At 39.5% G+C, this 15,148-nt stretch overlaps 1 protein-coding gene across 9 annotated transcripts in view; it reads right to left on the bottom strand.

Annotated features, from left to right (window-relative positions):
- LOC121294469 (neogenin-like) overlaps positions 1-15,148 on the bottom strand; it is a 164,362-nt gene that overhangs the window by 78,729 nt on the left and 70,485 nt on the right. For all 9 annotated transcript variants that reach the window (XM_041218185.1, XM_041218181.1, XM_041218182.1 and 6 more), the window contains exons 3-4: positions 5,189-5,464; positions 3,459-3,609 (exon numbers count right to left, since the gene is read on the bottom strand). In XM_041218185.1, coding sequence (XP_041074119.1) covers positions 3,459-3,609; positions 5,189-5,464 — 427 coding nt within the window. The remainder of the gene's footprint in view (positions 1-3,458; positions 3,610-5,188; positions 5,465-15,148) is intronic.

The following is a 15,148-nucleotide window of genomic DNA, read 5'->3' as shown; positions in this document are numbered from 1 at the left end:
CACAAACATTTCTGCAGATGCCTTTGTCAGCGTTTGCGTTTCACCACTTGACAAGTGAATTTACCATAGTTACGGTAAAATATTATAGGCAGCATACTGTATATTTTATAAACTCAAAAAGATTCTAAATGGGGGGGGGTTGAGCTAGGAGTTTTTTTTACATTCAATGTGTGCACCTATACATTATTCATCTTTAGTATTGACTTAGGTGGGACTATTTAAAAAAAAAAAAAAAAAAAAAAAAAAAAAAAAGTACTTATTTTATTAATAATGCTGTAGTTGCCTTTAGATTACAAAAGTGTCCAACACCAGCATGGTTCACTCAATTCAGTCTAAAATGAAAACTAGGTAACTAGGTGACTAAGTCATACAATGTTGAAAAGGGTTTAAAATCAGGGGCTCTAGCCATCACTACAGTACATACTACACGGTTTCCAAACTTTCATTTCTATCGAGGATGGACACAAGACAAGTTCAGATTGGGGGACTCAAACTCAGTTTTGGAGGGAAATAGATGGGAACTGATGTTAGCTGCTTGTCCAGTTTTCAGTGGAGAATCTGAACATTGCTGAACTTGTACAGCACTAAGAGTGTCATAAAAATGAAAAGATAAACATGGATACCAAGCTAAACCCAGCATTGAAAATTGATGTGAAACTACCAAGTTTAATTTAGTATCAAATTCACCCCTCACAGAATGGATCCCAAAACGAACATCCTGACAGTAACGACGCTCAGAGTCAAACATTGACTAAACTATCAGTAATGTGAAGCAATTCTACACTCAGCATGAAGTTTATTGCCGTTTCCCACAGACCCCCACGGCTAAACACAAGCATTACGCGCACTGAATCAAATCAGAGTCACTTGGACAATACAGGGCTTTTAATGCCTGACTGGGGGGGGAGGCTTGTCTTCCCATGTTACCCTTCCTTTTGAATATCTTCCAGAGATTCAATTAATTACACTCTGGTAAGAAACAGTCCTGGATAGGGGAGTTTCCATTGCATTTCCGAAACGATTAAACACATTTAAAGTTTAACACACTCGAAAAACTGTTAACACTTCATAGCAGAATAACTGGTTCAAGTTAAGATGACTGGATTTCTGGAACACTACCGAGAAGGTTTCAAGAAGATAAATATAATGGAAACAAATGTTTATGAACAGGCTCATGCCTAGAAGTAGTATCAAGAGATAACTGTATATACTTAGAGAACAAAAAAAACAACAAAGCACAGTACTTAAGAGAAACTTTATCCAGTTAACAGACTTCTTACCTAAAGCGTTTAGACTAACTTTGTTTCATTTTCCCTTTCACTTTATAAAACTCAGAAGTTTAAGCACCCCTGTGCCCTCAATGAAGCTCTCCCAAGTACATTTGAGGCCTCAGTGTGTAACCATTAACCTGTCCCCTGGAAAACACTACACAATTTAGTTTTTAAGGTAATTTTACTCTACTTAGCAATAACCTGGAATATTGCAATATCCATCTGAATTCTGAATAGCTGTAGCCAGGTTTCAAACAGGCGATTTGATCGGAGCAGCAAACGCACAGAATCAAGTGACTAGCTCCAATCAAAGGAAATGGAACTAATGAAGTCTCCAGGGGCTGGAGTATGCAACAAAAGGCTTGGTTTTTCAGCAGTGTACATTTGTGCGGCCACCCCATTGCGCTCAACACCAAAACCAAGTCAACTGTAATGACCAACCCTTCAGTCTGATAAGCAGTTCAGAAACTCAACCCAGTTTAGAGTCGGATTGCTTCCTGTAGAACGTATTTTATTGACTGCAGCCACCAGAGAGATATTAAACAAGTCTGAAATGGGTCCCAGCAGTGAGTAGTTTAAACATCTCTTGAGGAGCAGTTTGGACTGCACCCAAAAACAAGGCCAACCACCAGAGCAGCGCTGGACTACTCCACACAATACCAAGGCAGACTAAAAAAAGAAAACAGGGTTCTGCTTTTAGCAGCACAGTAAATCAAACTTTTCTAAATAACAAACTCATAATACTTTCACAATTTTTGAAATATAAATGGTCCCCTCGATTACCGATACCTTTTACACTGCAGCAACTAGATTGAGTACTAAACCATGTGACGGCACTCCTTTATGAAACATCACTGCTTCACACACTGTCCTTCTCGTATTTCCAGAAATGCTTTCAACTGGAAACTCCACCCAGCACATGGATAGTTTCTATGCTGTCTTCTAATTAGTAAACTCTCAACAGAGGCTTTTAAAGCTGTCCCTCAAGTCCGTACCAATTATGGCTGACCGCATTCCCTCTTCTGATGCGCCCTGTGGTTAGAATGGAGCAACGGCCGGCTGAGGCCCAGTCCGCTACAAACTTGAATCACACTGCTTCACACAACTAAATCGTGACTGTTAATGTCTATTATGGGTCTTTACTTGAATGGAATTCTGTGTTTGTATGAGCCTGTCTTTACAAAACATCTCACTGTAAATAAAAATAAATAAATAAATAAAAAAAACTCATGAATGACTCATGACAAGTATGTAGGTTACAGTAAATACGCAATTAGAGCCACAAGTATACCTCCACTGTATGCATGTGTACACGCATGACAGATTGATAATTTGAGGTAAAGAATGTTACTGTGTACAATTTAATCGCAATTGCAAAAGCGGCTCTTTAGATAAATATATGTGCGCAAAAAGACGGACATGAATCTATATACCTAGTTACTATATTAACCAGACATATGGGACTGACAGATAGATGGATGAACGGACAGAAGGGCAAGCCTGTGTACAGTATCTCCAGAATCAGATATTAAATGAGTTATGGCAAATAACGTTAATACTCCAGAAATTCTCCAGAAATATGAAAACAAATGTAAGTGTGACAGAGAGGGGCAGACAGACAGCCAGCCATCCCTCTATAACCCCTGAATCTAATACTATCAATAATCCATGCTAAATAATGTTAAGACCAAATTTCATGACAACTGGAAAAGCAGCTGTCCAGATATATGGAAAAATGTTTGAACTGTGACATACAGTACGTACATACGTATGTACGACCACCTCCACTGTATCCTCATTGCAGTGCTAGTGCTAAACGATGTCCCTACGAAGTCTCATCCCAATGGGGTTTGTGGTTCTCTAAAACTACAGGTATAAGATAAATTCAATATACATATAATATAAATTACTACAACACTGACTTATACTGTAGTGTACAGGACTTCCAGTGTGTACTGTGTATAATGATAGATGAAAATAAACAACGGTTCAAATACTAATATATAAAAACGCTATACTTGAAATGCATATTTGCCTACAGTTAAACATTTAGACAAAATACAAACACTTAATTCACAAACCCATTGTCATGTAAGAAATTAATAAGGAAAATGTTGTTGTTTTATTTTTTTTAATTGAACCTCCGCCTCCATATACAAGGAAGAAAGTCTGTGATTTATCACTAACCTTTCATCGATGACCTTGTCTCCAATCATCCACCGGACTGTGGGTGCAGGGGACCCCGACACCACACATGGCAGAAGCACGTCCTGCCCCCTAGCCTTCGTCACAGGGGCAGGTTGACTCAGGAACTGCAGCCTCCTGTCTGTGCCCGTGTCTGTAAAAGAGGAACCCCCAAACCCAGCTTAAAGCAGCACTGCTTGTCTTCCTGTATCAAACCGTGATTACAGACGGCACACTCTTCAGGAATCTTAGACACCTGCTGCCACCTGGTTTAACAAATCATCACATTACAAACACCTGCAGTACCTCCACTTCAATCTAAACTGTGCATATGGAAAAAGGTTTGTACTGAAAGACGTTCAGATCATTTATAATGACTGGGATGACACAAGCCTCCAGTTTGGGTTGTGGAATCGTATTATTTATTAGTATTATTTTTATTATTATAAAAATACAGTCCAACATCATTATTTCAACATCATGAAATAATCTGCAGAATAAAAAGCCAAACAACAGCAAATGTGCCTTCAAGCACCCAAAGAGAACGAACCTGGAGCTGGTAATTTGAGCAGCATCGTATAAAATGGTATGTGTTATTTTTTATTATCAGACTTGATCCACACAAGCTTTTGCAGTGCCAGAACAAGTTCATATGCTAAAGCTGAGAACCCTAAGAGATGCAGTGAGTGAAGTACAGGTACATTAAACACTGTATATTTAACATAGGGTAAATACCAAGGCTGTAAGCTTTAAATGTTTAAATGGTGACCAGAAAAGAAAATCTGAAAGGTACAATTGACATAAATCTTTAGTTGATTTGTACATATTTTAATATTTGTTTCAGCAACTACAGTACCTTAAATGCTACAACTTCAAGAGATTACTGTGTTGGAAATGAACAACTTGAAACAAATATATAAGTCAAACAATGAAGATTACAAATAAATAAATCAACTTGCTTCAAGTTCATTTTTATTGAAAAAGTTTGTGTTTTTTTTTTTCAATACATTTTTAAAAGAAATGTAGTAAAATTGCAGGGGCAGCAAGTTCCAAGATACACTGGAAAAATCGAATACTCCCTACATTAACTGAAATTGCTTTGGGGCAGGGCATGATCCATAAGTCACCATAACATCTTTTTAAAGATAAACACAACAGCAGCAGACAGACATTAAGCCATGATTTACAGCCCCTAATTTCTTACTTAGCTCACACAGAGGACACTAACAGCTACTGTAAATAAAGCAGTTCAGAGAGCTGGACTGACAGCACAATTCAGAAGACTTAAGCCAGGAATAAAATTACAACCCTGTCTAAAAACTTACACCCCAAAACACAGCCCGACTGAGGCAGTCCACTCCCCGGGATTTCAGGACCAGTTTGCCTTTTTGAGAAATGTATAGGGGAATGTAAATCAGCTGTACAGCAGGTAAACTAACAGACATATTAGGTGCTGTTCCAAGGTCAGCATTTTGGCTGGACAAACATGCTAGTGCACCAAGAACTGCCTTTTATACAACTTAGATGCTAGTTGAAGCAACACAATATGCATTTTATACACCTTCGGACCACAGTGTAATGTGTTATATTGGAGAGCACATCATGTGGTCAGCTCACCCAGATTTCAATGCTCTATGACCAATACTATCCACCACTGTTATTTAGATCCAGCTTGCTCTATCCTCTGACTTATAGAGCAGAAGTAGTAAAGGCCTGCCCCCTGAATGACGTACCTGGTAGAACCTGAAGCTCAGCCTCATCGCTGGTTTTCACAGGCCCGACGTTTTCCACCACGCAGCGGTACAGGCCGGCGTCGGCCTCCGAGGCGTTGCTGACGACCAGGGTGCCGTTAGGCAGCTTGACCACCCTTTCGTCGAGGTCCAGTGGCTCCTGGTCCAGCTCCCAGCGAGTGAAGGGCACCAGGTCCACATTGATGTCACAGTTCAGAACCACACTGTCACCCTGGGTTACCGAAGAAGCTCCTGGTTGGCTGCTAAACCTTGGAAGACCTGAAAGGACGGAAAACAACACGTCAACATTTGACACAAGGCAAGCGTGTGTTTTCTGATAAAGTCCACAAAAGATCAAACTATTGGTGAAAAGGAAAAAGGAAATATTCTTGTGAAACTAAACATGATTATGAACTGAAGTTATAAAAACTTCAAAAAGTTAAATAACTTTAAAACTAAAAAAGGCAGCTTTTTGGTCTACTGCACTGTAATTAGACAGAAGCCAACCAAAAACCTGCTACACAATTGCATTCTTTTCAATTATGAATGGCTGCTTTTTTTCTTCTTTAGGGCTACCTATTGTTGGGGTAGGGAAGTGCAGTTGTTCAGACTAGGATAGAAACGCACAGGGAATGACATGCTGGTTTCCTTCACGCTGGGTGGAAAAATATAATTTTGAAAGCATTATAACTAGTGTTTTAAAACACTAAGTAGATTCCTGCTGAGGAAACTGAATTGTGACTCAGCAGCTACAAAAATGTGTTCTTGCAATTTTTTTCTTCAATGATAAAATGAGCTGCTGTTTTAATGAAGTGAAGCTAGCACAGTAAGTCACTGTTTAGCACCCAGCTATTTAAATAAATGCCGATAATGTGTATTTACACAACGGTAAACTAACAAGATTATTAGATTTTACTGTTCACAGGATTACCGTGGCCGGGGCCATAGCTCATCCCATTTCATTTGATCCTGTTATTATATTGTGTGCAAGTATGGTTGATTCCATTTCAATTTCCACCTAATTGGTAGCACAGAACTCTCCAGCAGATTCTCATTTTCGGTATCATGTTCTCTAATTTGCCTTGTGATGTTTCTCTTCTTATTAAATTAGCCATGGCCTTTAAGTGATTTGAACGATTTACCTGTGTTGTGTGACTGTAATACACACAGAATGCCTATTGTTGTGGCAGCTGTTATTATGATTTTAATATTTATATTGCACAATAAAACGTGTCAGCCAAAAACATTCAATGGAACTATAATAGTGGTTAATTTGCAGAAAAGAACTTGTCTATTGCTGCCTTGTACCTTGTATATCAAATCCTAAGTAGGTCCACTTGTGCCATTTAAATGTTAATTTGCATCCATTTTTTTACTGTGAGCTCCATCTGTAAACAAGATCTTCTTTTAGTATTTATGCCACTCATGTTTCCTGATAAATTATAAAGCTAAAAACTGTATCTTAATAAAAGGGAACAAAAACCATGGCATAAACACTGACTATCTCCCCATGGGAATTATTTTATGGTTATAGGTCTTCTGTCATCGCTGGCATACACCTACTCCAAGATTCGTATGTTGTCACTTATTAGATAAATATCGAACCTAATAGCCTGGTATCAGCTATTCTATACTTACCACATCTCAGAGTTCTAAACATACTGAAAACTGTTTTTAAAAAAAAAAGGATGCAAAGTACGAAAAATGACCTTAAAATGTGCAAGTTACAGCCATTGCGTCAAATCAAACTGACTGTGCAGTAATTCTGTGATGTGGCCTATGAGACAGCCAAGTTGAAACCACTGCAAATGTGTACCCAGGCTAGGTGAAAGTCTAGTGAATGTGCCTGCAGCATTACACAGGCACGGGTACTTAAAGGATTTGGGGGAATTTTATTTTAGTCAAATGATCGGTTGGCAGCGAGGCCTAGCAACTGTGAGAATGCGGCCTGGGAAGGACTGAGAGGCAGCAAGGCCTACAGAAATGAGACAGAGGAGGCCTAGTAGTGATATATGAGTACGAGGAGGATTTGCATCTGTGTTTAAAGCTGCCCTTGAAAGAAAAGGATTTTGGGCAAGTCAGAAACAAGATGTGGATCATCACGCGGGTACACTGTAAACAAAGATAGCTGTTTAGGTTTGAGCGTGGACTGATGGAAAATGTAGGTGGGCTCTCATTTCAGAGAGACAGTAGAGGTAAACCTCACTGGGTGGGCCCAGCACAAGCACTGCCAACCCAGGCTGTGGAGGGGACTATCTCCAACTCCTCCCATCTCTGCCAACAAGTGTCAGTGCTAACAAGGGCTAGGAGACTTTTGCTGTAGATGAAACAAACGAAAAGCCTAATATTTTTATTGTGCAGAAAGGGACCCTGCTGTCCAGATTCATAGCATCTTCTGGATACTTGTGGATTCCTAGTAAAGCTGTGTCATGGAGCACTGGTCTAACAGTACTCATTATGCCCATACATGACTAAGCAAGCCTCTGCTGTTGCAGATTGTGTCCAATCCCAGGCAGGAATACACCAAGGGAGAAGGATCCTGGTACACAATTTTGGTCAGGTCTGAGGGATCGATGTTTTAAATGATTTTCTGAAATGTAATCTCCCTGAAATGGGCAGACTGTGACCGTTTTGAGAGTCCCTGGGCACAAACTCACTGCTAGCTTTGATAATTTAAACAAATGGACTATGCTTTAAGTGGGGGCTGGAGTGAGGAATGTAGACCTTTATAAGCAGTCAGGGACCTGGGTTATTAGCAGTTTCTGTAAACCTGGCAGGAGTACAGTAAACTCTACAGGATTTACAGCATGTAGTAAACTATGCTCTACATACCTGCTGAACACCGACCACAAAACAAAAATCAGCAAACACTGGGGTCTACCAGGTTTGAACTACAGATCTGGAAATTGTGAAGTGCAACAGGGCAGCTTATAAATATTATGTTTAACTCTGCCATCTCTTTTCCTTCTCAGAAAATGTTTTAAAAAGGACATAATTCCTCAAATTATTTTACCTCATTACAATATGCATAGTGTAATTAAAAAACAGGCCTGTCTGTGACCCTATGAACTGTGCAGCAATCTCAACGTGACCTAGTACACCATATCAACTTTCAAAAATTGGTGCATATTTTGTGACTATGACATATTAATAATTCTTTATAAAGGAGGAAGCAGTCTAAATCTGCTTATTGGTAAGGTTTGAATAAATGAGTTGGGGAAATTATTTCTGATAAAGGCACTAACATACATTGATAAAGCTGCCGAACAGAACAGTCTGTCTCTTTCAAGCAAATATTTACTTGAGCTATGGGTGTTCATTTAATTTCTGAAACGTTGCAACTTTAGGATTAAAAACATTTAAACTCTAATGAAACCTATTCAAAAAAGCAATTGTAAATGTTTAATGCTACATGTATTTGTGTATAACAGTGTATGTGCACAGCACTTAAGTGTATAGAGAAAAGATTATGTATACTAGAAAAAAGTGTACACTGTACACTTACCAAGACACTATGGTTAACACCTATATTTGGCCTGCACATTTAGGCAAAATTCAAAATATTTAACATTTAGCTAAAGGTTAAACTATCAACACCCCCAGATTGACCACTGAAATCTGCCCCAGCCCTGCAGTGCAATGTCTGTGCTGGGAGGGACAGAAGAGTGTCAGGTTTAACCGGCAATGACAGGAGGTGTAATGATGGAGAATAAGCTCAGGGCAGTGAGGGGAACCAAATGCTGCAGTGCCAGGGCAGGAGATCTACTCATCCTCCCTGAGAATTGCAATGCGGTTCAGTGGCAATCCGGCACGCACTCCATCAACTGCACACAGCGCTTTGAAGACAAGACACCTCGCAAGCTTTATGTACTTGAAAGGATGGCAACTTTCTTCTCTTGTGACAACGGCTGAACAAAAAGGGCTGTGGAGGTGTCCATGGTGGCTGCACCACTAAATCTCCAATTCATTTATAACAAGTACCTATTTAATACTGTACAGTACCCAGCACAGACGTGGTGCTGCTGGTATATTATTATACCCTGGCTTTCTATTAAATACTAATTCACTACTTAAGTGATGGCACTCGTTTTCAAAAATCAAACATACAGGGGCCAGAAAGGTCGCAGGTGTGCAAATAGTTACGAAATAGGGAACCTAATGGTACAGTCGCTATGGAAACAGCCATTTTTTTGAGGTGAAGGAAACATAATTGATATGCTTGTATTTAAATCTTGATGATGTCCTCCATGAATAACACACGTTTCCTTGAGTCTTAAGTCTGCTGGAGCAGCTGACTAAATATTAACAGTGGATGGCTTCTTCAAATCTCAGTTGTGCTGTTTTCCCCTAAAGCCTTGCTAATGAGTCAGGCTTTCAAATACAATGCAACTGAAAAACAGCTGCAGACCAGAGTCTTCTCTATGTATACAAATGTTTAGAGTTTTCCAGAAATTACATTTTTTCAAGCCAAAAACTGTAAGCCAAGAAACTGACAAATCTTCTGAAATCAAATACAGACTGGTAGAAAAGATCGAGGATAAATCAGCAGCATACTGCTTAACCAGTCTTGAGTATGCCCATATTTATGTGTTTTCTTTTCCAATGACACTTGAATGAGCTGTCTTTCTGTACAGTACTGAAATGGTTAAAGCAATCTGAGATGATGTAGTGTTTGAGAGAAGACGACTACAAAGCAATTGCACAAAAAATGTACTTAATGAACAGCTAAAGAAAAATGATTTCTCCTTCTCCTCAAAAGAACACAGATGGTTTCAACTACCTTGCATTCATATGATACTGGTACTATTTCATCAAAAAAATATTACATAACATAACCAAGACACAATGCAGCTGGCTTTTCTTAACTCAGGGAAATGTTTTTCTGTATATGTGAACTGGAATTTGAGGCTTGACCCACAATGCCTTTCAGGGCTATTACTGTATATCTCAGCAACAACAGATGAAAGTTTTGTGCCGTCTATCATGAAGTATATTATATATTTGAAGTGATTAAGGACAGCTACCAAGCATTAAAAAAAAAAAAAAAAAAAAAAAATCATTAGCACAACTTCCTCTCGTCCTTCATTTTGCTGTGGTTAATTTAGTTTCCAGACTTCATTTTAAAGTCTGACTGTATGTGGAGCCTGCTCCTCCTGCTGTAAAGAATGTTCACTTCCTGTGCAGTACATGCTTCCAACCCACGCTGTGTGGAGTTCTGTGGAAAACGCCACTATGAGGCAGGGATTGCAATGAGTCTGAATACACAATTTGGAAAATGTAGCAACCACCATGCGATTTCCTATTTCCTACGTTTGTCATGTTGGATTTATCATTCACTGCTAGATGGCCATACAACAGTGTTGAGCAGACACACAAGCTGGAAAACACCACAACATTTAAGTGGAGCAAGTCAGTGTCTTAACTGTGGCAGGGAAAGGGTTAAGGCCTTCCTTTCTCAACAGGAGATAATCTCATGAGAGAATGCAAGATTCTGTGAATGCGTCAAACCTACTCCCCCCCCCCACTATGAAAATGATGTTTTCATTACAGGTAATTGAGTTGTCTCTAAAGCAATGCTGATTGTATTAAGCTTAATCGTGTTAATGTCTCCTTTTATTCTGTAGAACTTGGCTCATTCTTACCCAGTTATAATTTAACCTTCGCAGAGGTCGTTGCCATGGAAACCGCTGCATCCTGGGAGCCAAGATCCCATTATACAGCTCTGATAAATGTGTTGACGGGACCCAATAACCCCCAACCCTTATCAGGGCATGAGGTAGTCCCTCTCACTCTAGCCACTATTTATTGTTACCACAGAGTCCTGGACAAAGCCAGGGTACAAGGGGGTTACAAGGAGGCCAGGGAAATCAACAGAGATGCACAACACTACACCACTGCAAATAACCAGTTATGACTGTTACCTTTTATTTTTAGCCTTTTCTGGGTCCTTTGATCAACATATGTAAAATTTATCTTGAAGGGCAGTTCAACAGGCAGACTAATCAATTAATGGAACACGACTGATAAGAGAGGGCAAAGATGAATAACCAATAACTCCAACACTGTAGTGTACTCCAAAAGGAGGGTGAAAAATCTTTCTTTTCCCCCTCCATGACTTCTGGGGGCAACTGGAGCTTATCACCAATACAATAGAAATACTTTTCCCCTACTTCTTTAAGGTGCAATAACCAAGGCATTAAAAACAATACATTTTCTTTACAACCTCACCTTAGAAAAAAAATATCACTACAAAATCTAATTTACCTTTCTGTGAGTCTTTCATATAGAAAAATGTGAGACCTACAAATTGATGGCAATGCACATTAGGTAAGACTTAGTGGCATGTTTTTGTTAGAAATAAACAGAAAATCCTCAAAGTTTCTTAGTGTTCTTTTGTTAGACTCGTGTACCTCATGGTTATTTGCTTGACTTGAGCACAACTGATAATACTCCCAACTGAAATGAGTTAAAGTGACAGATACAGGCAAATTGAAAGGCCACCCACGCAAATGATTAGCTGGTCTTGTGAAAGACTGATTGCAGCAGTGTGTGAGGTGAGGCAGGTGTGTGTCGGAGTTCTCTTCATGATATATCTGGGTTTGATTCTTGTTATGACAGGGCTTGGGGCATCTCATTATTATAACGTTAAAGTCATTAATACCTGTGACTCCATATGTTATTTGCATATATTTGACATTTTTATTTTAGAGGCTGGCACATTATAGAAGTACCCAAACCCTTTCTACATCTTGTGTTGCTTAAATGGTTGGTTGGTTGGTTAAATGATTAAGTCTTTTAAAAACAACTGTTTGCCATTTAAAATGCAACACCTCTGCCGTAGGGCTGGCAAATGAGTTATTTCTTTTGCAAAGCTATGAAAGCCTAATATTGCAGCAGATCTACACCAGGCTACCACATATGAGCTAAAAAGAAAAAAAGCACCCTTCGTGAAAAAAAATAAATAAATCAAATGAAATCCTCGGCTCCCAACGACCCTATCCAGAACCTGTAGGGACTGCAAGGAGACCAGTGTCAGTAAAAGTGGGGACACAAGGTGTGAAGGCAGTCCAAGCCCAGACCGTACCTTCTTGGTTGAGAGGAACATTTTTAAAACCAACTGGCAACCACACAAAGATTAAGACTGGTATGCGGATGACAGTTGAGATTAAAATCCTTGCTGCTGCATCTTAAGATTTAGTAGAACCCCTATTTACAGCAAACAAGCAAGACTGTGGAAGATTCCACAGCCTAGCTGTAAGCTGCATAGAAGCAGTAGTTGATGGGTTTTTAATAGTGATGACAGGCCATGAAATCCGCTGTGCTTAAAAAGGTTAAACCCAGACCTTTTTCTCTGATCAACAAGTTCTGTTCTCTCAGACTGTAGATCAGCAAAATGCTCCCGATAAAATGAGTTCAGAGAAGGGGACTCCGATGATAAATGACTCCCAAAAAGGCTTGAGCTCTGAAGCCCCTCAGTCGAAACCCCATTCAGCACAGCTGGGCTCAGATGAGCTCCGAGCAGCACGCACGTTCATGAAATGCAAACATTAATAAAAGCCTAACTATAAACTTTTAATTGTGTCTTTATTATGGTCATATTTTAAAACCTACCTTATAATATGGTCTTTCTAAATATATAACATGCCTATTGAAAAAGGTTAATACAATTCAGCCAAATTTCACAAATATGACCATAAGCAATACCATGACAACAAGAACCCGACTTATTTACCAATGTGGGCAAATTAGTCTAAAACCAATACACCAGTACGCTGGTCTTTAAGAACACAAAAAAGTCCATTCGGCCCATCACGGCTTGTCCTTTGTTAGCACGCCATTCTCCCCTACAGGAGGGGTCTAATTTAAAAGCACAATTTTGTTAAATGCTCCTAGTGTTTTAGATCATACTATGGTCAACTGGTAGGCTATTCCATGCATTCATATGTGCTTCCTACCTTCTATTCTAAACGTACTTTTACTCAGCTTCCATTTATGCCCTCTTGTTCTTCTCTCTGTGATAACTGTAACACTGGCATGACTATATGAACTTTGGTTTGGTTTTCAAGACGATTTTAATGTACTTGATGCAAGAGACAACAAAGTGAAACAGTTGAAGGTTACCATTTTTTTTTTAAATAATAAAACAAAGGTATAGCTGGCCCAGTCTTACTGGGTGACACAAGCGCTCAGCTGGAGCTACACCGATGCTCTGTCTCTTCTCCAGGTGTTAAACGCTCAGCTTGTGTTGACAGGAGATCAACAGGAATGTTAAATGTAGCGTGACTGCACGCCCTGCTTCACCGCTGCCCTGTACAACAGGTTCTTCCAAAAACTAAGGGGTGCTTTTTAAAACTATGCCCAAATCCATGTCTGCATAAACCGCAAGCAAATAAAATATCACCCTGTTCTGACTTAACCAAGACGCTATACCAAACAGTAAAACCTACGCCAAGCTTCACAGTGAGTGTACAGTCTAGAATACACGCACGTAGAATATAACGCCCATTACTGTGCCCTAAAATATAATTCTTTGGTGTCAGTTTGCTTCATTGTTTCAGAGTTTAATCTTCTGGGCACTTATCAGGAAGCAAGTTGTATACCTCTGCAAGGACTTCCTCCCTTGCTAAGGCAAATAGATATGGCCCTGGACTACCTACAGAAGAAGGAGGTTATAAATAACGTTTAAAATAAACTAATACATTTCTTTACCACCCAAAAGCAGTTTGTCAAAGTTTGGGAAAAAAAATGAAAAAAAATCTCTAACATTATATAGCACTTAAATATTTTACAAACCTTTAAAACACGCCTTTAAAATTGGGGTGAATGGTAACTCAAAACTAATTTAGATGATAAAAGACTAGGCTGACAGAAAGATTGGGGGGTTGACAGAAAGAGGGGGAGAGAGAGAGGGGGGATTGAAAGAGTCTGCCTGAGATAACACTAGTACAGGCTGGAAGGACAAAGAGAAATGTGCGAGGGTGAGAGAAAGAGTGACGATGAGAGACAGAACCGAAAGACGAAAAAAGAGACAGAGAGAGAGAGGGAGGGGCTAACAAATTGCTCGCAGGCGGCATCTTGTCCAAGCTCCATGTCTCCTCTCTTCAGAGCAAACAATTCCACACATCCCTAAACTGGCAAGCACACACAGCCTTGACAGAATTGAGTCAAACACCAGAGTCTACTAATAGGTAGTTAGTTTAATAGACACACATGCTGTACGCAGGAACTAGCACTGTGACAGGTGAAAAAGGGGGGGTATTTGTTGCCTGTTTACCCCAGTCAGACCCTTGCGTTCTAAAATACCTATAATATATATATATATATATATATATATATATATATATATATATATATATATATATATTTATACTTTACAGCTTATCAGCTTTATAAATGGCCCCACTGTCAATTCATATAAATGGTCTGTTTGGCTAATGGCCAGCTCAATAGATGTCGTCTGCAGCAGTCATCTTTCTCCCTTAGCTTCATCTGTTTTTTCTTTATAGTATAACAAGCAAACAGCTCTTGACCTTATGCTGTATGTGTCAGTTACCGTACATGTTATAATTAAAAACTGTCAATTATTTAATTACCGCTACTATTAATTACTTATGAGAAGTGATCTATTCACAATGTAATCTAGCACTGCGTCTGTGCAAAACAAGACCTGACAATAGAGATGCGAGCAGCTCTTGTTTCTGTGGAGGGCGTTGCTACAGTGCACAGGACACAGTGGGATGCTGCTTTGTGATTCACTGTGATCGGCTTCCCAAGGGTGTAGTTGGGGGCTAGGCAGGTAACACTAACACTGGGCAAACACACCATGCTTCAATCAAGCCTGGGACGCTTGTGGACATGCTCAATGAACCAGCAAGCTATGACCAGGGGGATTGGAAATCAACTCCGTGTCCTGGCTTTATTTGGTAACAGGGCCTATTGGAAAGCAGGCATGTGCTGTATAAC

This window comes from Polyodon spathula, chromosome 19, assembly GCF_017654505.1.
Source record: "Polyodon spathula isolate WHYD16114869_AA chromosome 19, ASM1765450v1, whole genome shotgun sequence".
Lineage (NCBI taxonomy): Eukaryota > Metazoa > Chordata > Actinopteri > Acipenseriformes > Polyodontidae > Polyodon > Polyodon spathula.
The sequence above is the reverse complement of the archived record's forward strand: the minus strand, read 5'-3'. Positions and strand labels throughout refer to the sequence as shown.